The 24,994-nt window shown below is 43.1% G+C and overlaps 1 protein-coding gene across 1 annotated transcript in view; it reads left to right on the top strand.

Annotated features, from left to right (window-relative positions):
- The first annotated feature begins 1,607 nt into the window (after positions 1 to 1,607).
- TMC5 (transmembrane channel like 5) overlaps positions 1,608 to 24,994 on the top strand; it is a 47,472-nt gene continuing 24,085 nt past the window's right edge. The window contains exons 1-9 of the mRNA XM_047087836.1: positions 1,608 to 2,509; positions 4,985 to 5,154; positions 9,803 to 9,892; positions 15,092 to 15,191; positions 16,272 to 16,359; positions 16,832 to 17,080; positions 20,529 to 20,680; positions 22,409 to 22,553; positions 23,802 to 23,957. Coding sequence (XP_046943792.1) covers positions 1,608 to 2,509; positions 4,985 to 5,154; positions 9,803 to 9,892; positions 15,092 to 15,191; positions 16,272 to 16,359; positions 16,832 to 17,080; positions 20,529 to 20,680; positions 22,409 to 22,553; positions 23,802 to 23,957 — 2,052 coding nt within the window. The remainder of the gene's footprint in view (positions 2,510 to 4,984; positions 5,155 to 9,802; positions 9,893 to 15,091; positions 15,192 to 16,271; positions 16,360 to 16,831; positions 17,081 to 20,528; positions 20,681 to 22,408; positions 22,554 to 23,801; positions 23,958 to 24,994) is intronic.

The following is a 24,994-nucleotide window of genomic DNA, read 5'->3' as shown; positions in this document are numbered from 1 at the left end:
AGAGGGGGAAGAGGTATTACTCAAGGGAAAATGTTATCATAAAAGAGAGAAATGGGTGCTAGGCAGGGACAAAATAATGAATAATTGACTTCCACTATGCTGAGGGATATGGAATTGAGTTGGTGAGTGCATATTCTAAGACTACAGGTAATGGCAGAAGATTAATTCTTCAGCTCTGATTACTCAACAGAGTCTAACCTTTTTCGTTTGTATAGAGATAAACTTGTAAACATTGGCTGAACTTTAAAAATGGTCTTACTTCCTTCTTTCAAAGACATCACTACTTATCTAATCGCGGTGGCTTGAAACCATGGAGCTGTCTTTGTCTTTTCATTTCCTTACCCTTCACCATTCCCATATCTGGTTAGTCCACAAATCCTACTGATTTTTCCTTTAAATTTTCTCCTGTACTTATTTTCTTCTCTGTTCCTATAGACACGACACCATTGGTTCTAGGCTTACATTCCATCACATTGGCAACTTAGTGAAATAAGAGGTCATCTTTCCCAGTTAGTCCAGTCAAGCTCCTGGAGGACGGATCTGGGTTATATACCCATTCCTGAACCAAATCCTGGGTTATATACCCATTCCTGATTGGCTAAGCCTAGGTCGTGTGACCGTCCTTGGAGTCAGGAATGGGGAGGGGCAGGTGCCCAGATGAAAACCAGGGCATTGGTGCCAAAAGAAGGGAAAAGGAGTAATAGGCAAGTAAACACAACAGATATCCAGCACACTCAGAAATTAAAATCCCATTATTTCTGATTTGAAAGTATACCCTGTCTATAGATTAGAGCTCAGAGAACTCACAAAAACACAGTTTCAAACTGGAAGGGATGGTAGCAATTGTCTTCCTACCCAAGTCCTCTAGTTACCATTAAGTGTTCTTCTCTTGTGCACTGATACTAATTTATGCTTTAAACCCTACAACCACAAGTGCAATCGAAATGTTCACAAGGTCCTTGTTTCTTCCAGTCTTTTGGTTTATTGTTCTGCTCCCCCCACAACCAAGGGAATATAGTGGTTAGGATGGAAGTTTGGCCACATGTGTCAGAGACCCCCCCAAAAACCGTGGTTTACAGGAGACAAAGGCTTATTTCTTTTATATAAAAGCCCTCGCTGATATGCTGGCACTAATCTGTGATGTCATCAGCAACCCAGGCTTCTTCCATCTTTCGTGCTGCTATGCCTGGGGTGGGTGCCAACTTCGTGTACATGGCCCAAGATGGCACACCATCATTTCCACCTTCCAGCCTATGGGAGGTAAGAAGACTGACAAAGGGAGGAGTGCCCCTTGCCTTAAACAGCACAACCCTGGGAGTTATATATATTGCTTCTGTTCACATCCCACTGACCACTGTCATGGTCACATGTTGGGGCACAGGAGGCTGGGATACATAGTTCTGATTCTGGGCAGCTGTGTACCCAACCATGAAAGAAAGGAGAATAGATAATAATGGAAGATAACCAGCAATCTCTACAGGGAAGAAAAAAAAAATCTGACCTTTTTTTTGCTTGTTTTTCAGGTAAAAAAAAAAAAAAAAAAGATCCCTGAGTAACTACAAATGCAGGAACATTTTAACATTCCACGGTAAAGAAGCTTTACCAGCATGTCTGCCTACTACAGGAACTATGGCTATGAGGAAGATCCAGATTACCCTGAATATTCAGGATCTCAGAACTGGACATGGGGGGATTTGAAAACTCAGGATTCTCCAGATTCTCCAGGTGTTCTGAACAACTCAGACTACCCTGGCATCAGGAACAACCCATACTCTGAAGACTCCGTAACAACTTCAGACTATCCCAGGTCTCTAGCAGACCCAGATTATCCTAGATCTTGGAGTAATCCAGATCAGCCTGGCACCAGAAGCACTCCATTCTCTACTGGTTCCAGACGAAGTTCAGAGTATCCTGGGTCTCTGGCAGAGCCAGATTATCCTGGATCTCAGAGTAATCCAGGCTACCCTGGCACCCAGAACAATCCATACTCTGCAGGCTCCAGAAGGAGTTCAGACTATCCCAAATTTCTGGCAGAGCCAGATTACATTGGATCTTTGAGTGAACCATACCATCCAGTCTCATTCAGAGAGCCAGACTACTCTAAATCCCAACAAAATTCTGACTTTGCAGGTTCCAGAAGCAGTAGAAACTATGCAGGCTCCAGAACAAATCCTGATTATCTGGACTCTTTGGGAGAACCAGACTACCCTGGAGCACAGGGAAACTCTGACTACCCTGGCTCCAGAGCCACGTCCAACCATCCAGGCTCTAGAAGGAATCCAGAATTTGCTGGTTCCAGAATCAATCCATACATAGACACTCTAGGAGAGCCTGATTATCCAGGTGCTGAGAATCAACCTAATTCTCCAAACTTTTTTGGGGAACCAGACTATCCCAGGACTGAGGATTATCAGAAGAACTCTCCAAACTTTTGGGGGAAGCCTGATTACCCAGCTGCTGAGGATGGTCATGATTATGGCTCTTCTGAGACTTCAGAAACAGCTAGAGAGTAAGTATAAGCATCTCCCTCCATTGGGGTCGGAGCTGCATGCTAGACCATCAGGCCAATGGAACCTGGTTGCTATTGTTTGGGTTAGGGACAATTAAGATGGTTTCTTTGACCAGAAGTTGTGGTGAAATTTTCATATCTGTCTGTAGATAGGGCCATGAACTTTCACCAGGGCCATGGGCTTTCACCAGGGCATGGACTTTCAGCCTGAGGTTTCAACCCCTCACCTGAACATAATCTTTCATCACCTCTTGCTTGGATAACACCCTCTCCAGTCTTCTCCCTCTTCCCATCTAATCCCTACAGGATATTTAGATTCTCACTGTTTTGACTCTGCTACTTTGCCAATAAAGTTAGGGTTAAGACTTGATAGTTATGAACCCAAACATTTTAACCAGAATTATATGCATAGGAATGCATTTTAACCAAGAAAATCTTTTGAAGATCTAACTCCACAAAGTCAATTTACTTCCTCAATTGTGTTTTTTTTTTTTTTTTTTAATTCAAGTTGGTTCGGCCACTCCTGATTTTTTTCTACTTTCATTTTTATTTTACTCTAAAATTATTGTTTGATTATTTTTTATGTTTATGGCAGATTTGGCATATTGATCTTCTGCATTGGTGTTGTTTTCATCAGATTTTATCAATCATAGTTTCTCCCCATTGTTGGTATTTCTTTAAGCTCGTTCTAAAACACTAAGTCCCATTTTTCCTGGCTCAGGTTCTGTAGATTTAAATTTTGTCAAAAATAGTTTTAATCTTCTAGCAATTTTTGGTCATTGACAAATTTTATTAGGTACAGCTCTGGACACTGACAGTGTTAGTTTGGATGACTTAGTTCTACCAAATCTGACTTTTTTTTCTGGGTTAAGTTCCTGTTGCCAACAAGATGTGATTGTATAGTCAGGTTATTTTTACTCTATACAAATTTTTACCCTGTGAAAGTTTAACCCTTAGGAGTCTAATTTGGCATGTACTAGTTCTACTAGTAATGTTTATAAATACAACAAAAACTAATGCTTGTATTTATCTTGAGGAATAAGGATATAAGATTTGGGTGCTCAGCAGGGTCACAATGTCTTCAAGATGTAAATAGGACGATTAATAGAACCAGATCAAAAGGGGCTTCTTTGTAGCACCTGGGAGGCTCAGTCGGTTGAGCTTCCGACTTCAGCTCGGGTCATGATCTCTCGGCTAGTGAAGTAATTTGCGCCCCACATCCAGCTCACTGGTGTTAGCGCAGAGCCGGCTTCTGATCTCTGTCCCCCTCTCTCTGCCCCTCCCCCGCTCATGCTGTCTCACTCACAGATAAATAAAACATTTAAAAAACAAAACCCAAAATGGCCTCCTTGGTCTTATCCCCGCCACTGCCTGATTCATCATTCCAAAATATACCTCTGATACTTTGACTCCTTTGTTTCTGCTCTTCCATGTTCTCCATAAGCTTTGGGAGAAAGGCCACATTGCTTTGCTTATGCAAACTTTTAAGAAGGAGGATGCACTGGTCTAATGTGCCAGCCAAAGACCTGCCTGACTGACTTCCTCCCATCTCCCCACCTCCCCTAACCCCTCCCTACCTCTAGTACAGTGGTTCTTGACCTGGACTGAACCTTAGAATCACCCTATTACCTGGGGAACTTTAAAAATAATACAGATGCCTGGGTCCAACCTTCAGACCTTCTGATGTCATTGTCTGGGCTGGGGCCTGGGAAGTGGCATGTGCATAACATTGAGAACATTGCTCCAGATTAATGAATTTTTGTAGTGTTCCCTGTATATATTCAACACTTTTGTTTATCGTCTTCCACTTTTATCTATGCTGTTCTTCATCCTTGGAATTCCCTCCTTCTAACTCTTTATGTATGAATTTATCCTTCTAGTCCTACCTGGGATGTTTCTTTCCTTGTAGATATCCCTCCGAACTGCCAGCCAGAGTTCTTTTCTCTTTCCTCTGAACTCCCTGGGCCTGTCTTCTGGTACTCACCAGTTACTACCTGTATTATAATTGCTTAGCTGTATCTAAGAAGCTCTACCAGATTGGACTGAGAGTTCCTTGAGGGTAGACAGCCCATGTTTTTTTTTTTTTTTAATTTTTTTTTTTTCAACGTTTATTTATTTTTGGGACAGAGAGAGACAGAGCATGAACGGGGGAGGGGCAGAGAGAGAGGGAGACACAGAATCGGAAACAGGCTCCAGGCTCTGAGCCATCAGCCCAGAGCCTGACGCGGGGCTCGAACTCCCGGACCGCGAGATCGTGACCTGGCTGAAGTCGGACGCCCAACCGACTGCGCCACCCAGGCGCCCCGACAGCCCATGTTTTTATCTTTGTGTTCTCACCCCCTAGACCATGCCTAACACATGGTTGGCATTCAGTAAGCATTTGTGGAATGAATGAATGGGTGGACGGATGATGAATGGAGGACTGTCCTTACTATGCTACTAGATGAATATTGATCCATCATTTTGGGATTTCAGGGTGTTCAGCAGAACATCTTCAATCCAGCCCTCATTTCGTCGTAGGGGTGATAGCCCCTCGGGCATCCTTGGGAGAAAGAATGATGATTACCCTGAAAGCATTGCAATGAAATCCATGGAGACGGCAAATCCATATGACTCTGTGCCCGGGGCTCCTGGCAGTGGCTGTGGTAAGCATTTGTTGAGATGAAGATCATGTCCTGAGAAGAAAGTAAAATCGGTGGACTTAAGGGAGCAGTCATTAAAGAGTTCCAGGAAGAGAAGAATTGGTTTCTCCCTCCCCTGCCTTCAAACACCCACCATACAAAGGTTGAACACTAAGGGTCTAGAGAAGACCAGCAGTATCATCACTTGTCAAAGCAGGCTGGTTAGGTGTTATGAAAAATGGGGGTGTGTACACCCTGTGCCTACATGAGGTGACTGATGTTCAGATTTGGCCCATTGGGGTTATGCAGGAATGCAGGCTCAGTATGGCTAAATCCTCAGATGTTTCTTTTTTTTTTTTATAATTATTGATTTTTCTTTTAAAAAATTTTTTAATGTTTGTTTTTGAGAGACAGAGACAGAGAGAGCACAAGTGGAGGAGGGGCTGAGAGAGAGGGAGACACAGAATCTGAAGCAGGCTCCAGGCTGTGAGCTGTCAACACAGAGCCCGATGCGGGCCTCAAACTAACGAACCATGAGATCATGACCTGAGCCGAAGTCACATACTCAACTGACTGAGCCGCCCGGGTGCCCCAATCCTCAGATATTTCTAAAGAGGCAAGAAATCTGTTTTTTAAAAAAAATGTTTATTTACTTATTTTGAGAGAGATAGAGATAGTGCAAGCAGGCGAGGGGCAGAGAGAGAGAGAGATGGAGAAAGAATCCTAAGCAGTCTCCATGCTGTCAGCACAGAGCCCAACATGGGGCTTGATCTCACGAATCATGAGATCATGACATGAACACCAAGAGTCAGACACTTAACCAGCTGAGCTACCCAAGCACACCAAGAAATCTGCATTTTTATGTGAAACCTCCCAATTTTTACATGCTCCAAAAAATTAAAAAAAAAATTAAAGCACTGAACTGGGCAAACAAAATCACTTGTGGGCTAGATTTAGTTTATGTGGCTGTCACTGGCCAGCTTTAGTTTAGCACATCCTAAACTATTCAGACAGTCATCACTTGGGTATTCAGAACCTACTGGGGGGGGGCAAAGGGACGAAGAGGCAGCTCTGTCCTCAAGTTACTTAAAGCATAAGTGGGTGGGTGACACCATCCTGTCAAGACTACACACACACAAAATTAGCAAGCAGACTATGCAAACCCTCAGAATCTGCTATGTGTAAAGGTATAGCTCTGGGAAGCAAAGGAAACTCTAAATTTCTTATCTTTCAGGAGGAATAGGGACTTGCTGTCTTGTGAAGGAAGCAAGGTCATTACACGAGAGTCAATGTTATAGAAATCTAGAGCCTATGGGGGCCTGAAAAGGGAAGGGGTATTCAGCCAAGAACAGAATGAGGGGCCCAAGTGCTGGTTGGTGCAGATGGAGAATTGCTTACACCTGAGAGGGTGATGGGGAAGAGTTTGAAGCTGGCAGAGAGGAGGGGATGGGATGCATTGTCATGCATTGGTGAGAAACTTGGACTGTTACACGTTTGCATAGAAAACATTCATTTGGGCTATTCCAAACCTTTATGCCATGCAGAATGCCATGCGTTCTCAATGGGGTGGAGGAAGACGATATAAATCCCAGGGGGGTAAAATTTATTCTTGAAAGGCCAGAAAAGTCTTCCTCTTTTTATGTATAAAGCACCGATATACATATATAAGCAGATACACTGTATATCTGTAGTATTAAAATGTCATGGGACAGGGCAATGGGGGAAGAGATGTCCACATAGACTCCTTAGGGAGTCTTAGGGGGCCAATAATGAAAAAGATTTAGAAACACAGCCCTACCCCAAAGCAAGTGTAGTTAATAACGACAAGCAGATTTTGAATGTTTTCTATGTCCTGAAGACTCTGTGAAACACTTTACTTTCATTGTCTTGTTTAAATCTGAACAACCAAATTTCACATAGCCACTACTGATCTCCCTGTTTATAGATGGGAAAACTGAGCGAAGAGGGAAAACTGAGGTTCAGAGGCTCAATGCAAGATCACCCAGCTGCTAAATTGAAAGAGCCAGTCTCTCTAACCCAAAACCTGACTCTTACTTATCCTATATTACTACTGGTTAGGATCAAGGCAAATGCAAAAAGATTCCTGACCACTCATGTTTAAAAAAAAATTTTAGAAGTAGTCAAGTGTGACTTCGTTTTCTGAACTCCTTTGTAGGACCAAGATTGTAGCCCTTGACAATCACCTGCCCTGTACTGTGCCATCCTGATAGACTCAGGATCTTCATCTATGTATTCTTTAAGGCTCTAGGTGATTTTCCTAGTGTCACGTTGCCTGGTCACAGTAGGTGCTTAAGCAGTGCAAACTGAGTTAATAGTAGCAGTAATGGTAAGGGATGTATCAGTTAGCTGTTGCCACAGTAATGCTGCATAACAAACACCTGAAAAGAAAACAGTGTTGTACAATAAAGAAACATATATTTCTTGCTCACACATCTGCGGGTTTGCTTCGAGTTTGATTGAACTAGGCTGTGCTTGACTCCAGGTCATGGATTCTGTATCTACAACCTAGTGCCCTTCTTGGACCAGGAAGCCACCTGGGGGCACTGTTGTCCCATGGCACAAGCTGGAAGTGCTCAAAATGGTGAGCAAAGACAACACAACATCTCCAAGGTTTTCAGTTGGAACTGGCACACCTTCATTTCTACCCTGTTCCATAGATAAAATTCACATGACCAAGCCCGACTTCAATGGTGTTGTCCAGGGGTGGTGGTGGTGTAATATTTGCTGAACAACAGTTGATCTACTACAACAGTTACTATATATATACATGCATACACACACACGTATAGTTTGGTATGTCTCAGGATTACTTTAAGCACATTACATGTGTTAACTGATTCAGTTCCTTCAACAATGCTATGTGAAGGGCCCATCAAAATTCCTGTTTTAAAGACCATGATATTGAAGCTCAGAGAGGTTAGGTAACATGCCTGAGGGCATCAACTGGAAACAAAGCTGGGCATTGATCCCCAGGAAAAGTTCAGAACTTCCTGAAATGTAATTTTGTGCATTGTTCACATCAAAATGTGTTCCATTTTCTCTGTTGAGTTTATCTTGTAATGTTTACTGTGGGTTGAACAAAAATATCCTGAAATATGACACTGTCGTGTAGATGCTGAGAGTAGACTTGGTCCTTAAGAAAATCATGCCATAGGGATGCCTGGGTGGCTCAGTCAGTTAAGCATCTAACTCTTGATTTTGTCTCAGATCATGGTCTCATGATTTGTGGGTTCGAGCCCCGCATTGGGCTCTGTGCTGACAGCACAGAGCCTGCTTGGATTCTCTCTCTCTTCCTCTCTCTCTGCCCCTCCTCCTGCTCAGTCTCTCTCTCTCAAAATAAGTAAATAAACATTAAAAAAATAAAAAGAAAATCACGTCATATTTCAAATCTGTTCATGCCTCATCATAAAATGCTAGAAATAGAAAGAACTTCTGTGATTATCTGGACAAGTTTGTTTGTTTCATTTTTGTGTCTTAATTTTTCTTAGAGCAGTTTTAGGTTCGCAGTAAGATTGAGGGTAAGGTACAGAGATTTCCCATACAACTGCTTTCCCTGACGTGCGTAGACTTCACCCATTATCAACATCTGCCACCAGAGTGGTACATGTCTTAAAACTGATGAACCTACGACACATCATTATCTCCTCGAGTCCACAGTTTATATCAGAGTTCACTCTTGGCACTGTAAATTCTGAGTTTGGACAAATGTATAATGACACATGTCACCATTACAGTATCATATAGAATAATTTCAGTGCCCTAAACACCCTCTGCTCTGTCCGTTTGTCCCAACCCCCCAGACAAGTACTTTTCAAACTCTTGAGTTGTAACCCATTAACAAGTTGTGAAGTTAATCCTGAAAAATGAAATGAAAAAGAATGGACTGGAATGAGAATGTACTGGAGAGCCTTTTATGTAATCCAGCAAAGTATTGTTTAGTGAAACTTATTTTTCAGTCATATATGTGTAGGTATGTCTTGGATCTTAGTGTAATAATTTTTAAAAGTTTTATCAAGTTTAAAATTTTAATTCCACTATAGTTAACATATAGTGTTATTATTAGTTTCAGGTGTATAATATAGTGATTCAGCAATTCTATACATGACTCAGTGCTCATTGTGTTAGTTGTACTCTTAATCCCCATCACCTGTTTCACCTGCCCCCTGCCCCCCCCCCCCCCCACCCCTGGTAACCATCAGTTTGTTCTGTAAAGTTAAGAGTCTCTTTTTTCGTTTGTCTCTCTCCCTCTCTTATTTTCCTTTAGTCGTTTGTTTCTTTCTTAAATTCATTCTGCATATGACTAGAACCATACAGTATTTGTCTTTCTCTGACTATTTCGCTTAACTTTATACCCTCTAGATCCATCCACGTTGTTGCAAATAGCAAGATTTCATTCATTTTTATGGCTGAATAATATTCCATTGTAACAAGTATTTTTAACCATGGCTTGTACTTAAATGAGAACCACTGATCAAAGCTGTTTGTACTTAACAGCATCGATTCCATATTTATGTCGTCTTTTCCACCCAAGCACTCAATCGTTAGTCTGTCAGGATCTCGAGGTCAAGGTTGAGGTCTTACTGACCATCCTACTCAGTAATATCTAGTGTGGTGGGATTAATTGGTGATGTCTCCTGCCCCTTCATTCCAGTGAACCCTGCTTCTGTGGGTGAAAGTAACCCCCGCCCAGTTTATGGAAACCCACCATTGTCTGGATGTGACTGGCACAAGTCACCCCAAGGTAAGGCTTAAGTGAATAGTAACCAAAAAAATCAACCTTAGAGAGGAGTGTGTTCAAGGCAATACAGACATCACCATTTCCTTGTGGCCACTGGTGTGGCAACTGATGCAGTATTTGCTTAATTTACTATAACAGGGTTTCCTTTTTGATATGCAGACTTTTTTCTCTCCTGGATATCAAGGTACCTTCATCAGGACTCTTCTGGTTTCGTGTGACAGAAACCCAACTCACATGGGCCCAAAGTGTATGTACCAGCTTGTGTGGTGGGAAGGACAGGGAAGAAACAAAGAATTGAAGGTAGAATTACCTTCCAGGACCTAGTACAGAGCTTGGCGTATAGTAAATGCTCAGAGCTATTTGTCGAGTTAATTGGTGAATGAGTTACAGGAACAAGGGCCTCTGAGTCTGCATTGATCAAAATTTTTCTGAATAATCATATAATTATATATGATGCTAGAGTGTAGGAGCAGTAGGACTGGGGAAAGACAGAATGCTATGAAATCGGTTAGGAAGCTCTGTAAGGATCACTGTGTGCAGTGATGAAGGTCTGATCAGAGGCAGAGACTGAGAAACTAAAAGGAAACAAAAGAAGAGAGAGGCCAGGGAATGCTAAGAGGCAAATCTATGAAGAACAAGGAGTAAACAGACCGATGGGATCCTCTGTACAACAATGTGAATTCAGGGACCTCATGACCTAAAACCATGTCTCACCTTCTGGCACCCTACCCTATATGGCAGCATTTAGCGTCGTTCTTTAGGAGCCTTCTCAAGGAGGGGTATATCTTCGAGGATTGAGTATGGCTACTTGGGAAGAAAACCATGGAGGTATAGACAATCACACTCTCCATTTGGTTCCCACTAGAGCAGAAAATGACTTTAACTACTGGGGAAAAGGAATAGCTTCTAACTTCACTGGCCTGCTCTTTCTAGCCAGCCTGAGGTTGGGGCCTCTGGTAAAAGAAGAGTCCCAGAAGGCAGAGAGAATTAAAGAAATAGAGGACCCAAAGATGAATCTGGTTTTCTTCATCATTTTGCTTTGCATTGGTTTGGATTCTCAAACCACATACAATTAGTTGGTGGACAGCCTCCTGATAAAACATCATTTTGATGGGTTATGCTTTGCACCCAGGAAGCACCCAGCATGTGGTACGTACTCACAAATGTTCATTTATTTATAAACGAATAAATGACACATCAGCATCTTGTTATAGGAAGGGGCCAGGGCGAAGTGATTAAGACGCCCTGCTTTGGGTCTAGATGGACCTGGGTTTGACCTTCAGTTCTACTACTTGCTTGTTTTGTAACCTTAGGCAAATTACATCTTTGGGCTTCAGTTTTCTTAGCTATAAAAGGGGTTTATCGTTGTATATACTGCATAGGGTGATTATGAAAATTAAATTATATACTCTAAGTACTGGGCCTACAGTAATGGCAGGTATTCTTACTGTTAATTATCATTGGTGGGGAGGAGGAATAGAGTTCCAGTCCAATTCTGTCATTTAATGAAAGTGTGATGAAGACGGCAGTCAGGGTGGGGGGTCAACTCATTTCTGTGCACCTCAGTTTCACCAACTATTAAATAAACAACTTGGCCGAGGTGATTTCCAAATCAGGTCTATCGGGTAGAAATCGTGTTCAAGTGCCTTGTTCTGACATAGCACGGCTTAGCAATTTTTTTTTTCATGTAACAAGAAGTGTGGAGGGAAGGGATTCACAGTTTGTGTGGCAGCTCTGTCAGGATGCTCTCAAGGACTGAGCTCTTTCTATACCTTCTTTCTCCACCATCCTTCTCAGGTGAGCATTTGTCCTCTTGTTTTCAAAATGGTGGCCTTTGGTGAGGAAGAAGGAAAAATGGTGAAAGGTGAAAGGTGAAACTAGGCAGACTGTCACCTTTTGAAAAGCATTCCTGGAGCTCTATGACTCACTGGCCAGAATGGGGTTACAAGTCCATCTTTAACCACAAAGGAAGCCAGGAGAATTTTAACTGAGCACAGTGCCTTCACAGGAAAGGTGGTTTCTGGGGGTATGGGAAAAATGGAGGGCGGATATGAGGAGGCAGACAAATGGCAGGGTTGGCTACCCAAGGCAGTCAGGAGATAATAATTATATTACTATAAATTTTTTTTTGAGAGAGAGTGCATGCATGAGCAGGGGAGAGGGGCAGAGAGAGAGAGAAAGAGAGAATCCCAAGCAGGCTCCATGCTCAGCACAGAGCCCCACACAGGGCTCAATTCCACAACCTGAGCAGAAATCAAGAGTCAGACACTCAAATGACTGAGCCACCCAGGTGCCCCATTAATTGTATTACTGTAAACCTGTCTGGATTTATATAGGCAGGTAAAATTATATACATATAAAATATAAGTTTTAGGCCGGGGCACCAAATTAAAAAAGGAAAATCTTGCCCTTTGATTATGAGTCACTTAGAAGAATCTCTGCCTTCTGTTTCTAGAACCCTGTTGTCTTTAATGAAGGATTCTGTTTCCAATTTCTTACCTAGTTACCAAGACAGAAGTCCTACAGGAAAACACACCTCTTCATGAGGAGACCCCTCTGTACAGATGTAGGGAGTTATGTTATGATTTGTGTAGGACTGGCTTTGGCAATCTCATCCTTGTCTTTTAAAAAGTGTGAATGGGGCATCCCTCTGTGATCATCATTTTTCCTGGTGGCTCCTGATGATGTCAGTGTGACTGCTCTATGAGGTCTTTGGAAGGCCACTTGAGGGGAGAACAAGCCTTGGAGGAGGCAAGAGATGCTTTCTGATGACCAACTGAATGAAATCATCGTCGAGGCAGAGAATGTTCCATCTTGGGTTGTTCCAGAAAAGACACCAGTGAACTCAAGCTTCAGTATGGTCTCATCCATTTCTGACATCGATGTGACAGACTCTCAGAGTTTTGGCATCCCAGATGACAAAAAGAGCAAGCAGTTGTTGAGGTTTTCCACATCTTTGAATGAATCATTTCTTCAGACCCTTCATCGTAGCCCAGGAAGTGTGGGCATAGACACTTCACATGAAAACATTCAAGGTGGTGAGACACTGGGGGAAAGGAGTTAGGAAAGGCATGAGGAAGGCCTCCAAGCTGTCCACAAGGTTTTTTACTTTTAAGACATGAAATAGGTTGAAGTTTGGTGGATGATCTAAGCACGCTACGGATGGACCCAGGAAGGGGTCACTTTGGGAGCACCTAACACCTAAAAAGGAGTTTACCATGACCAAGCTCATTTTCTTTCTTCTTATTTTTTTTTAAGTTTACTTATTTTTGAGAGAGCACAAGTGGGGGAGAAGCAGAGAGAGGGGAACAGAGGATCCGAAGCTGGCTCCGTGCAGACAGCAACAAGCCCAATGTGGGACTCGAACTCAAGAACTGCAAGACCATGGCATAAGCTGAAGTCAGACGCTCAACTGACTGAGCCACTCAGGCAGCCCCCCCCCCCCCCCTGCCCCCAAGCTCACTTTCTGTGCCTGGCAGTCTGCCAAGCACTTCCTTTTTTTTCCATTGAATTTAGTTTTACTTATTCCCCACACTTTGAGGCTGGCACATTTGTCGCTTCCATTTGCTTGATGAGGAATTAAATGACCTGGCAGAACCAGGGCCCAAATACAGGTCTGTCTGGCCTGATGCCTTAACTGCTGTCCTGCTTTAGTCCATTTCCTCCCCACCCTGGATTTGGCAACATAGGATGGCCCTTATTGCCAAGTCCGCCATGACACCAGGTCTTAGCTGATACTGTCTCCCTGCCTTTCTGCTCCTGAGGCCAAACAGTGGTTTGTCAGCTGCTTGTGTCTGTTTCATCTCATAATGCTCCAGTCATGAAGTCCAGGCATTGTCAGTGATTTCTAAGAGGGGAAAAAATCCATTCTCACTAAAGCATTTTGTGGGTTTAGCCCCTTTATTGAAGACTGGGGTGTCTCCTCTCATGCTGCTGTCTCCCCACATCACTGTCTTCTTTCCTCCTCCTCCTAGTCCTTTCTTCCTCTCTGTCTAGCCCCCCATCCCTCTCAGGAGAGACACAAATTCCTTGTCTTCAGCAGAGTGAGTTGGTGGCCCTCATTTGGGGATTTCCTTTTCACCCCAACTAGGTCAATTGTGGAGTTCCAGCTCCATAACTCAACCAGGGATCCAGACCATTCTGTTGTTACCCCAGTGGTAGTCCCCCAACTGGCTTCCTCATTGTTACAAGATGGTGACAGCAGTTCCAGGCTTCACATGTGGCCACAACAACATCCAGAGGAAGAAGAATCTGTCTTTTTCTTGTTTTTGTTTTTTCCTTTTTGAGAAGGAAGAAGCCTTTTCCAAGAAACTCCTCAGCAGACCGTGCATCGCAGAACATTGGCCAACATCTTGTTACATGCTCATGCCTAAATCAGTCACCTGCAACAATCAGTTTGGAATCATGGGACTCATGCCCTGTGTCTGAAGATGGGTCCCACCCTGCAGAAGCTCAGGGCCTTGGGACAGAGGGGGTAGATTCCCAAACAAAATCCGTATTCTTTTAAAAAGGAGAGATAACTTGGGTAGATGGCCAGCAGTATCTGATGATACTGAGAAGATGGGGGACTCGTTCCAGGAGGCAGAAGAGCATATATGACAAAGTCAAGAAATGTAAAGAAGATAATGCTCAGTCCATTAAGCGTCTGACTCCAGCTCCGGTCATGATCTCGACGTCCATGAGCCTGGGCCCCGCATCGGGCTCTGTGCTGACAGCTCGGAGCCTGGAGCCTGCTTCACATTCTGTGTCTCCCTCCCTCTCTCTCTTTCTCTGCCCCTCTCCCTGCTCTTGTGCTCTCTCTCTCTCAAAAATGAAAAAACATTAAAAAAAATTTTTTTTAATGTAAATAAGATGCCTGGGCCTAGAATACAGGGGTCAAGAGAAAATGGTGCAGGCAATCAAGTGAGGGAGGACAGTGAGCCTGACCAGATGTGCAGGGACTTGTTGGCTTCATTGGATGTTTCTTGTCATTGAAAAGAAGGAAAATATCAAATGTTGCATGCAAACATTATCATTTGCTTTGACTTTGAGAAATACGCCATGTTGCCATTTTGTTTTCATTTCTGGCTTTTGAGATCATTGAGTCCATATATTCTTTCCTTATGCCCTTATAAAAACATACTCTAAGTTCAGTGCTATCTTTTGAAATGCTGATATTCTGTGAAAGAAACAGACTGAAACTCCATTTATTTTCCTCCACAGGACAAAAGTTAATCGCATCTTTGATACCAATGACCTCTAGAGACAGAATTAAAGCCATCAGGAGTCAGCCAAGAACCATGGAAGAGAAAAGGAACCTTAAGTATGGACCCAAAGCTTTTCTTCTTTCCCAGATTTCATGTGAACCTCAGTCTTCTACTTTTGCCCCATCTCAGAAAGATAAGAAATAAATTCAAGAGAAAGGACAGTCTTGCTACAGAAGAATTCCAAATAATCTGTATAGATACTCCTCTGTCCTCTCAGCATGAGAGCAGGCTATGCTTAGTGATGTGCTTTGAAAGGGTGGAGTATGAAAAGCAAGGGAGAGAAACGTTCCAGTGATGAGGTATAGTTTACACTCCCCTTCAGCCAGGCGATCAAGGTTAGCATTGCCAGAGATATGTGGTCAGAAGAGCACATTCCCTCTGTGGTATTCTCTCCTAAAGACTGTAACCCCAGTGTCACCAGAGGAAAAAATCAGGCAACCCCTAATAGAGGGACATTCTGCAAAATACCTGACCAGTATGCCTCAAAATTGTCAAGGTCATTAAAAATAAGGGAAGTCTGGGGCACCCCGGTGGCTCAGTCAATTAAGCATTTGACTCTACATTTCGACTCAGGTCATGATCTCATGGTTCATGAGTCTGAGCCCCTGCATCGGGCTCCACACTGTGTGGAGTCTGCTTGGAATTCTCTCTCTCTCTGCCCTTCCCCATCTCTCTTTGTCTCTCAAAGTAAATAAGTAAACTTAAAAAAAAAAAAAAAGTACCCTCTGCCCTTCCCCCTGCTGTTTCCATTCCAGCCATCCTGGCCTCCTTGGGGGTCTCATGTTGGCTGTTCCCTCTGCCACGGAGCAGTCCCTTATCCATACAACTAACCCCTCCCCTTCTTCAAGATTTTGCTCAAATATCATGCTATTTCAAATTATAACACAGTCCCCATCCCAGTATTTCCCATCGCCTTATCCTGTTCTATTTCCCTTTTTCTTTCCATAGTATAAATCACTGTTTCTTTATTGTCTTTCCCTTCCAACTACGATATCTTCTCCATGAGGCAGGGAAATCATTCTCTTTGTCTCACTACCTGGGTTGTGCCTAGTACACCATAGACACTCAGTAAATATTTGGGGAATGCAGCGATTACGGCATTGGTATCTCTCCCTTTCTTCTGGCATTCCCCACAGGAAAATGGTTGACAAAGAGAAAAGTAAGCAATCCCACCGTATCCTTGAGTTCAACTGCTGTGCTCAGTGTCTGAACTCCGTTTCACAGGTAAGAGGCCTTTATTGCAGTCAACAAAATGGGCATGATAAGGGGTAAAAAGGTACCCCTTGCAGAGTGGGATGAAAGGTACCCAAGGGGAAGAGGAACCAAAATTCAGGGCTGTTTCATTGAAAGCCATAGAAATTGGGTTGGTCTAGGTGCAGAGAAACCAGGTGGGCATGCAGAGGTGTATAAGAGGTTGCTGAGTTATTTGGACAGCATAGCTATTGTGAACGTCACCTTCAACAGCAAACCTAGGATATAGGATAATAATATAGGAGAATAATAATAGGAGAATAATAGCACTCACCTGGAAGAGTGGCCTGTCAGATTAAATGAGATAACGTTTGCAAACACGCTGAGCGCATGCCTGGCACGTTCTAACGCTCTGGAAATAGTGGCCGTTTTTGCTAGGATGGGACCTTCCTTCTCATAGGTGTTTGTTGAGTGACTGTCTACCACATGCTTGCCCCTACCCCAGGCTTACCGTAGATCTAAGAACAGCCTGTCAGAACTGCTCAGTTACATCAGCCTATGGCAGAAGACGTTCAAGGTCATTGGAGGCAAGTTTGGAACGAGTGTCCTCTCCTATTTTAACTTTCTGAGGTGGCTTTTGAAGTTCAACATTTTCTCGTTCATCGTGACCTTCAGCTTCATCATCATCCCTCAGTTTACTGTGCCTGAAAAGAACACCCTCCAATTCACCGGATTGGAATTTTTCACCGGGGCGGTAAGTTCTCCATTTCCCCCCACCTGGAAATCCACCACCTCAGAAATCCCCAGACATACCTTCCAGATCCCTCATTTTGCCTGGGAGTCAACTGATAGGCAAAGTGGGACTTTGAAATGTGTTTCTTTTTTTCCCTAAAAGTAACATATACACAACACAGGAGACTTTCTGTCTCTAGAGGTAATCATATTAATAGTTTGCGTTGTTCACCGTCTCCTTTTCTGTGCACACATGGACACATGTATACGTGTACATATACATCCCTTTCTTCTGTTTCCACTTTCTTTTGTTTTTTAACAAAAGATGAATCAATCACATATACCATCTATGACTCACTTTCTTTCATCTGCTCTGTGGAGGATATGTCATATTGGTGTTTGTAGAGCTACCTTTTTTTTCTTTTTTCTTTTTCTTTGTACAAAATACAATGCTCCTTTTGAAAAGTTCCTACTGTAAATTTTTTGAAAAATGTTTATTTATTTTTGAGAGATAGAGCAGGGGAGGGGCAGAGACAGAGGGGGAAAAGTTGCTACTGTAAAAGAGAGAAAATTAGGTGAAGGTCCACATTAGTCTTCTTCCCTTGTCTAATGGCCTAGCTTAGAGCCTATCTTTGTCCACTGTTTTTCTTCCTTCTTCTTTCCTAAAGAAAACAGGATACTACAGGTTTTTGCAACATTTTTTTTGTTTTACTATGTATCTTGAGCATCTATATAGATCCACAGTACTCTTTTTTTTTTAATTTTTAAATATTTATTTATTTTTGAAAGAGAGAGCGTGAGTGGGGGAGGGGTAGAAGAGAGCGAAACACAGAATCCGGAGCAGGCTCCAGGCTCTGAGCTGTCAGCGCAGAGCTGGACTCAGGGCTCGAACTCACTAGTCTTGAGATCATGACCTGAGCAAAAGTCGGACACTTAACCGACTGAGCCACCCAGGCGTCCCAGTCCATAGTATTCTTTTTAACAGCAGCTATAATTTGTTTACCCACCTCCCTATCGACACTTATAGCCCCTGCCTTGTGAGTTTACCTTCTAGAAGAGATTTCTGCCACTAGCATTCTGTAGACCAGGGACTGACAAACTATAGCTGGGGCCAAATCTGGCCTGCCACCTAGTTTTGTACAGCCAATGAACTAAGATTGGTTTCCACATTTTTAAATGGTTGAAAAAAAATCAAAACAGGGATGACATTTTGTGAAACATGAAAATTATACGTGAAATTCAAATTTGTGTCCATAAATAAAGTCCTTCTGGAACTCGGTCACATCCATTTGTTTAGGTGTCTGTGATGCCTTCCTGCTACGGTGGCCGAGCGGAGTTGTTGCTATAGCTACCAAGCCAGATATTTATCATCTAGCTCTTCACAGAAAAAATTTGCCGACTCTTGAAGTAGAATGTTCAAAATCAAGTTCTCCCATTTATCTTTTTAAATTTCTTTTCCTGTTAAAAATTCTCCCTTGTGTTAAGTGCATTAAGTGAGAATTATTATTATGTAAATTTCTTCCTCATTTACTTTCATTCTCCTTGTTGTGATGTATATTTTTAATTTAATTAACTTATTTTTTAGGGCTTTGTTTTTATTTTTATTTTTATTTAAAAAAATGTTTTCTAACATTTACTTATAATTGAGAGACAGAGAGACACAGAGCATGAGCAGGGGAGGGGCAGAGAGAGAGAGCGAGACACAGAATCTGAAGCAGGCTCCAGGCTCTGAGCTGTCAGCGCAAAACCTGATGCGGGGCTCAAACTCAAAAACTGCGAGATCATGACCTGAGCCAAAATCAGACGCTTAACCGACTGAGCCATCCAGGTGCCCCTAGGGCTTTATTTTTTAAAGTTTATTTACTTATTTTGAGATAAAGCACAAGCAGGTGAGGGGCAGAGAGAGAGAGAATCCCAAGCAAGGCTCCATGCTGTCAACACAGAGCTGGATGCAGGGCTCGAACCCATGAACCGTGAGATCATGACCTGAGCTGAGATCAAGAGTTGGACGTTTAACTGAGCCCCCCAGGCACCCTGATCTATATTTTTTATATTTGTATATATGTAACATTTTATTATGAAAAATTTCAAACATACAGGAAATAAAGAGTAGTAAATGAACACTCATATGCCTACTATGCAGGTTTCTAAATTGTTAACGTTTAGCCACATTGTTTTATCTTACTATTTTTTGGAAGCATTTCACAGTAAATTAAAGACATTAGGACATTTTACTCCAAATTTCTTCAACATGCATCTTTGCAAAATAAGGACACTTTCTGCAGTTATCACACCTAGCAAAATTAAAAATATCATTAAAAATCCAGACTATATTCAAATCTTCCCAGTGGTCCCCAAAATGTCTTTCATAGCTTGTTTGTTCAGACCAGGATCCAATTAAAGCCCCAGTTTGCATTCAGTTGCTTTTTCTCTGAATTTGCAATTAATCTAGAATGATCTCTCCAGGGGCGCCTGGGTGGCTCAGTCAGTTAAGCAGCCAACTTCAGCTCAGGTCATGATCTTACAGTCCATGAGTTTGAGCCCCGCATCAGGCTCTGTGCTGACAGCTCGGAGCCTGGAGCCTGCTTCAGATTCTGTGTCTCCCTCTGTCTCTGCCCCTCCCCTGCTCATGCTCTGTCTCTCTCTGTCTCAAAAATAAATAAAAACATTTAAAAAATTTTTTTAAATAAAAAATAAGAAAAAAAGAATGATCTCTCCAGACACAGCCCTCTCTTTTCTTGACATTGGCTTGTTGCAGAAACCAGGCCAGTTGTCATACAAACTCCAACATCCTACCTTGTGGAATCAATTGTTTCCTTATAGTCTCTCTGACTTGTTCCTCTGGCCCATATTTCCTATAAATTGCAATTTAGACCTAACAGCTTGATTTGTTTCATATCAAACATGTTTGACTATAATACTTAACATGGTCATGTTAAGATGACAGAGGCCCATCATGGTTGGCTGTCCTGGTTTTAGTCATGCTTTGCTTGGTCACTGGGTTCAGGTGGTGACAGCTGGGTCCCTCCACTGTAAGGAGGGTTTGAGAGTCCTTTCCCAACTCAAAGAGCCTAGTGATAAAATGACTATTTTTTTTTTAATGTTTATTTATTTTTGAGACAGAGGGAGACAGAGGGAGACAGAGCACGAGTCGGGGAGGGGCAGAGAGAGAGGGAGACCCAGAATCCGAAACAGGCTCCAGGCTCTGAGCTGTCAGCACAGAGCCCGATGCCGGGCTCGAACCCATGAGCTGTGAGATCATGACCGGAGCTGAAGTCAGACTCTTAACTGACTGAGCTACCCAGGTGTCCCCAAACGTCTATGTTCTCAGTGACCTTGGGTGCCCTGCCAACAAAATGTCAAAACTGACTGATGCAAGTTTCTTGCAGATGGAAAAGGTGAAGGGTGCTGACCATTGTCATTGTTTTCTCAAGAGACCCACCTGACCTCTGGCTTCTTGCCTCTTTCAGGGTTATTTTCAGGACACGGTGATGTACTATGGCTTTTACACCAACTCTACGGTCCAACACGGGAGCAGTGGGGCACCCTACAACATGCAGCTGGCCTATATCTTCACAATCGGAGCGTGTTTGATCGTCTGTTTTTTCAGTTTGCTATTTAGGTATGGAGTATCTGCATTTCTCGATCCTAAGCTCATTTTGGATTTAGGTAAAATTCAAGAGACTGAAATGTTCCCCAGGAAACAGTTTCTCTGCAATTTTGACTTTCTATTGCTGTCTGAGCATTCCCGTTTTATAACACAAACTGTAAGTTTGGATAAAGAAGAGAGGTTTTTGTGTGCTTTCAAGGAAATTGGTCAGTCTGAAAATAGGGATGCAGTGACCCCACTAGTTATATGGAAGGAAGGGCATGGATAGGCAATTGTCCCTTGACAACTGTCAAAGAGGAGGTACAGATGTTCAACCTTTGTATTCGTTTTCCTAGGTCTTCCTAGGACCTTTCCTCGGTCTTCCATAACAACGTACCACAGACGGGGTTGCTTAAACAACAGAAATATATCTTCTCAAGTTCTGGAGGTTAGAAGTGTAAGATCAAGGTCCTGGCAGGGTTGGTTTCTTCCGAGGCCTCCCTGTGGCTTATAGATGCCTGCCTTCTCATCGTGACCTAACAGGGTCTTTCTCAGTGCATGTCTGAGTCCTAATCTTCTCTTCTTATAAAGACACCAGTCATATTGGATGAGGGCCCGCCTTGATGACCTCATTTTAACGTCATTGCCTCTATAAAGATCCTATCTACAAATACTGTTGCTTTCTGAAGGTTAGGGGGTTAGGAATTAGGCTCTCAGCATAAGAGTTTTTAGGGTGTATAGTTCAGCCTATAACAACCTCACTGCCAGCACACAATTCAGAGTAAAATGAGATTTTGTTTTGTCCTATCAAACCAGGAAAAGTTCCTAAAGCTACTGTTAGTGTGGCAAATTTTGGAAAGGTATTGACTCAGCACTTTTTACATGCCAGGCTCAGTGCTGAGTGCTTCCTCGGCTGATTTCATTGAGTCCTGCTGACGTCTCCATGATATTAGCATCTGCCTTTATCAAGTGCTTACTGTTCTAACCACTACATTGATTCTTGTGGTTGGCTGAACAATTCCCCCCGCCTCCCAAAGATGTCCAAGTCCTAATCCCCAGAACCCGTGAATATCTTACTTTACCTGGCAAAAGGGACTTTGTAGATGAGACTGAGTTAAGGATCTTAAAATGGGCCAGTTAATCATAAGGGTCCTTGTAAGTGGGAGGCAGGAAGGTCAAGGTCAGACAGAATGGAAGCTGCAGCTCTCCTGGCTTTGAAGACAGGAGGGACCATCAGCCAAGGAATGCAGGCAGCCTCTAGAAGCTGGAAGAGGCAGGGAAACACATTTCCTGCTGAAGGATAGGAATGAACACAGCTCTGCTGACACCTTGATTTTAGAAACATTTTCTGATTTCTGACTTCCAGTAAGAGAATAAGTAGACATGTGTTGTTTTAAGCCACTTAAGTTTGGGACAGTTTGGTACAGCAGCTAGAGGAAACTAATACAACTCTCATATAAGCTCTGTGGGTGGGTACTATTATTATCCCCGTTATATAGATGTGGAAACTGAGACTCATTGCAGTTAAAATAACAAAGATCTCCCAGCTGGCAATCCAGGATTATAAGACAGACCTATGAGATCTTGAAGCCAGTGCTCTTAACCATTATGTTTGTGATCGCACTGTTCCAGTAGAACCTGAGGTTGACTGTTCCATGTTGCCTGTCCCTGTTAATGGTAGGACTCCCCTTTGTTTAATTCCTGCACTCCCCAATGCCTGTTTCAATAACACTTGAGTATTTTGGTTTCTGCCTTCCCTAGCATGGCCAGGTATTTCCGAAATAACTTCATTAACCCTCACATCTACTCCAGAGGGATCACTAAACTTATTTTCTGCTGGGACTTCACCGTCACTCATGAAAGAGCTGTCAAGTTGAAACAGAAGAATCTTAGCACGGAGATAAGGGTAAGGCAGGCTTGCTTTATACAACACCTTCCCACAGCTAAGTTCCTTTACTATGTCTGTAACTTTTCTTTTTTTTTTTTTAATTAAAAAATATAATTTATGAAAGAGAGAGCACACATGCGAGCTGGGGAAGGACAGAGAGAGAGAGAGAGAGACAGAGGATCTGAAATGGGCTGTGTACAGACAGCAGAGAGCCTGATGCGGGACTTGAACCCATGAACCATGTGATCATGACCTGAGCCGAAGTTGGATGCTTAAACAGCTCAGCCACCCAGGCGCCCCTACAGTGCTTTTCAACTCAGAACAGTTTTTGCCCCTCAGGGGACATATAGTAATATCTGGAGACTTTTTATTTTTTTTTAATGTTTATTTATTTTTGAGAGAGAGACGCACAGACCATGAGCGGGGGAGAGGCAGAGAGAGAGGGAGACACGGAATCTGCAGCAGGCTCCAGGCTCTGAGCTGTCAGCACAGAGCTTGATGTGAGGCTTGAACCCACACACTACAAGATCATGACCTGAGCTGAAGTCAGACGCCTAACTGATGGAGCCACCCAGGCACCCCATACCTAGAGACTTTTTCGATTGTCACAGTTAGGGGGAGGGTGCTACCGGATGTTGCTAAACATCCTGCTGTGCACAGGAGAGTTGTCACAATACAGAATTACTGGCTGAAAATGTTAATAATGCCGAGGGTGAGAAACCCTGGTCTATAGAAAAAAACTTACTAAAAAGAAAGAAAAGAGAGAGAGAGAGAAAATCAGAAACAAATATACCCAACCCCAGACTCTTAAATACAGAGGACAAACTGGATGTTGATAGAGGGGATGTGGGTGGAAGGATACATAATAGGAAAAAAAAAAAAAAAAGAGGGAAAATAATTTGTAAGCAAAGAGGCTTTGACAAGAGGTTTGAAGATGTTAAATTCGTTGGTGTAGCTACCCAGCCTTATTCTTCAAAAAAGAGTTTCTTGACACCTCAAAGTGCTTTCCTCAAGAGCACAGTCCCACTCTGTTCGGCCTGTTTCTCTAAGATGGAAAAGGTGTTTGGCACAGTGATAGAGGTTCTTGGTCCATTTGAGATTTCCCCATGAGTCTCTCATAGTCCACGTCCATCATGAACTTCCCCCTGTCTCTCTCCTGTGGATCTGGGGTGGGTTGTGTCTCAGAGTGGCCTAGATTCACCTGCTGAGTCTTTGCTAACAGGTGATAGGGTACTGTGGGCCGACCTGACTTCCTTGTGTGTATAGGAAAACCTGTCCGAAATCCGTCAGGAGAACGTCAAGTTAACGCTCAATCAGCAGCTGATCCACGTGTCGGCCCACCTGGCAGCCTGGGTCGTCTCTACCGGAGTGGCCATTGCCTGCTGCGTAGCTGTTTATTACCTGGCTGAGAACAACTCAGAGGTAACCAGAAGGGCAGGGACACTGGGGGCCCGAGCACAAAACCAGGTGAAGGGATGAGATACTGGAGGGAGGCGGTATGGAGCTGCTACTGAACTCAGACTCTGTGGCGGGCAGCACTGGCATCAGCCGGAAGCTTGTGAAAAAATGCAGAATCTTGTGTCCCTGCCTGGGCTTACAGCCTCAGAATCTGTATCCTGACAATGCCCCCTGGTGATGTGTATGCACGCTTCAGAGTAAGAAGCTCTGGGTCCGTGGAGAGATGGGAAATTTGGGCAGCAGACGTGGGATTAAGTTTTGGTTTCTTCCTTTATTATTATATTCCTAACACCTCCCACTGCCCCTGGCACTGAGCAGACACTCTAAGTGTTGTGATCTGATGGACTCTGGTGAGCCATTTAACCTTTCTGAGCTCTGGATTCCTCACTTGCAAACCAGGAATGATCGTACCTGGCTTTGTAGGTGTGTGGTCAGGACTAGAAAAAAGTTATGTGAAGAGTCTACTCCATGCCCAGTATTGTGACTAATAAAGGAATATTACCTTTTTTTTTTTTTTTTTGCAAATGATATAAACTCTGAGACTAATTAGCTGGATGGTCTGGGCAAAGTACTGTTTTTCTGTAGGTTTCAGCTTTTCCCCTGGAAATGGAACTAAGTGTAGCCAGTTTGCCGACCTCTAGAATTGTGGTACAGCTTGGTCGGATTATTTCACTTTCTTTAATGACTTCCTATTTTTACCCTCGATATAAATTTATCCTCCATGGCATGATCGACAGATCTTGTATGATCTGATCCCTGCCCACATCTCTAGCTTCAACACCCCACAACTACCCATATCCTACACTAGCAACACTAAATGGTGTGTCCACAGTTCCCTGAGCACACCATGTTTTTCCTTTTCTCTCAGTAGGAAAACATGCAGTTCATTCTCTATCCAACCTGCCCTAATTCCCTCATTGGGCAAATTCCTCCTCCTCCTCCTCCTCCTCCTCCTCCTCCTCCTCCTCCTCCTCCTCCTCCTCCTCCAGACCTCAGCATGG

This window comes from Lynx rufus, unplaced genomic scaffold, assembly GCF_022079265.1.
Source record: "Lynx rufus isolate CCGP_SWC_20201006 ecotype Redwood Valley unplaced genomic scaffold, mLynRuf1.p SCAF_23, whole genome shotgun sequence".
Classification (NCBI taxonomy): domain Eukaryota; kingdom Metazoa; phylum Chordata; class Mammalia; order Carnivora; family Felidae; genus Lynx; species Lynx rufus.
Note: the sequence above shows the minus strand (reverse complement) of the source record. Positions and strands in the feature narration are given on the sequence as shown.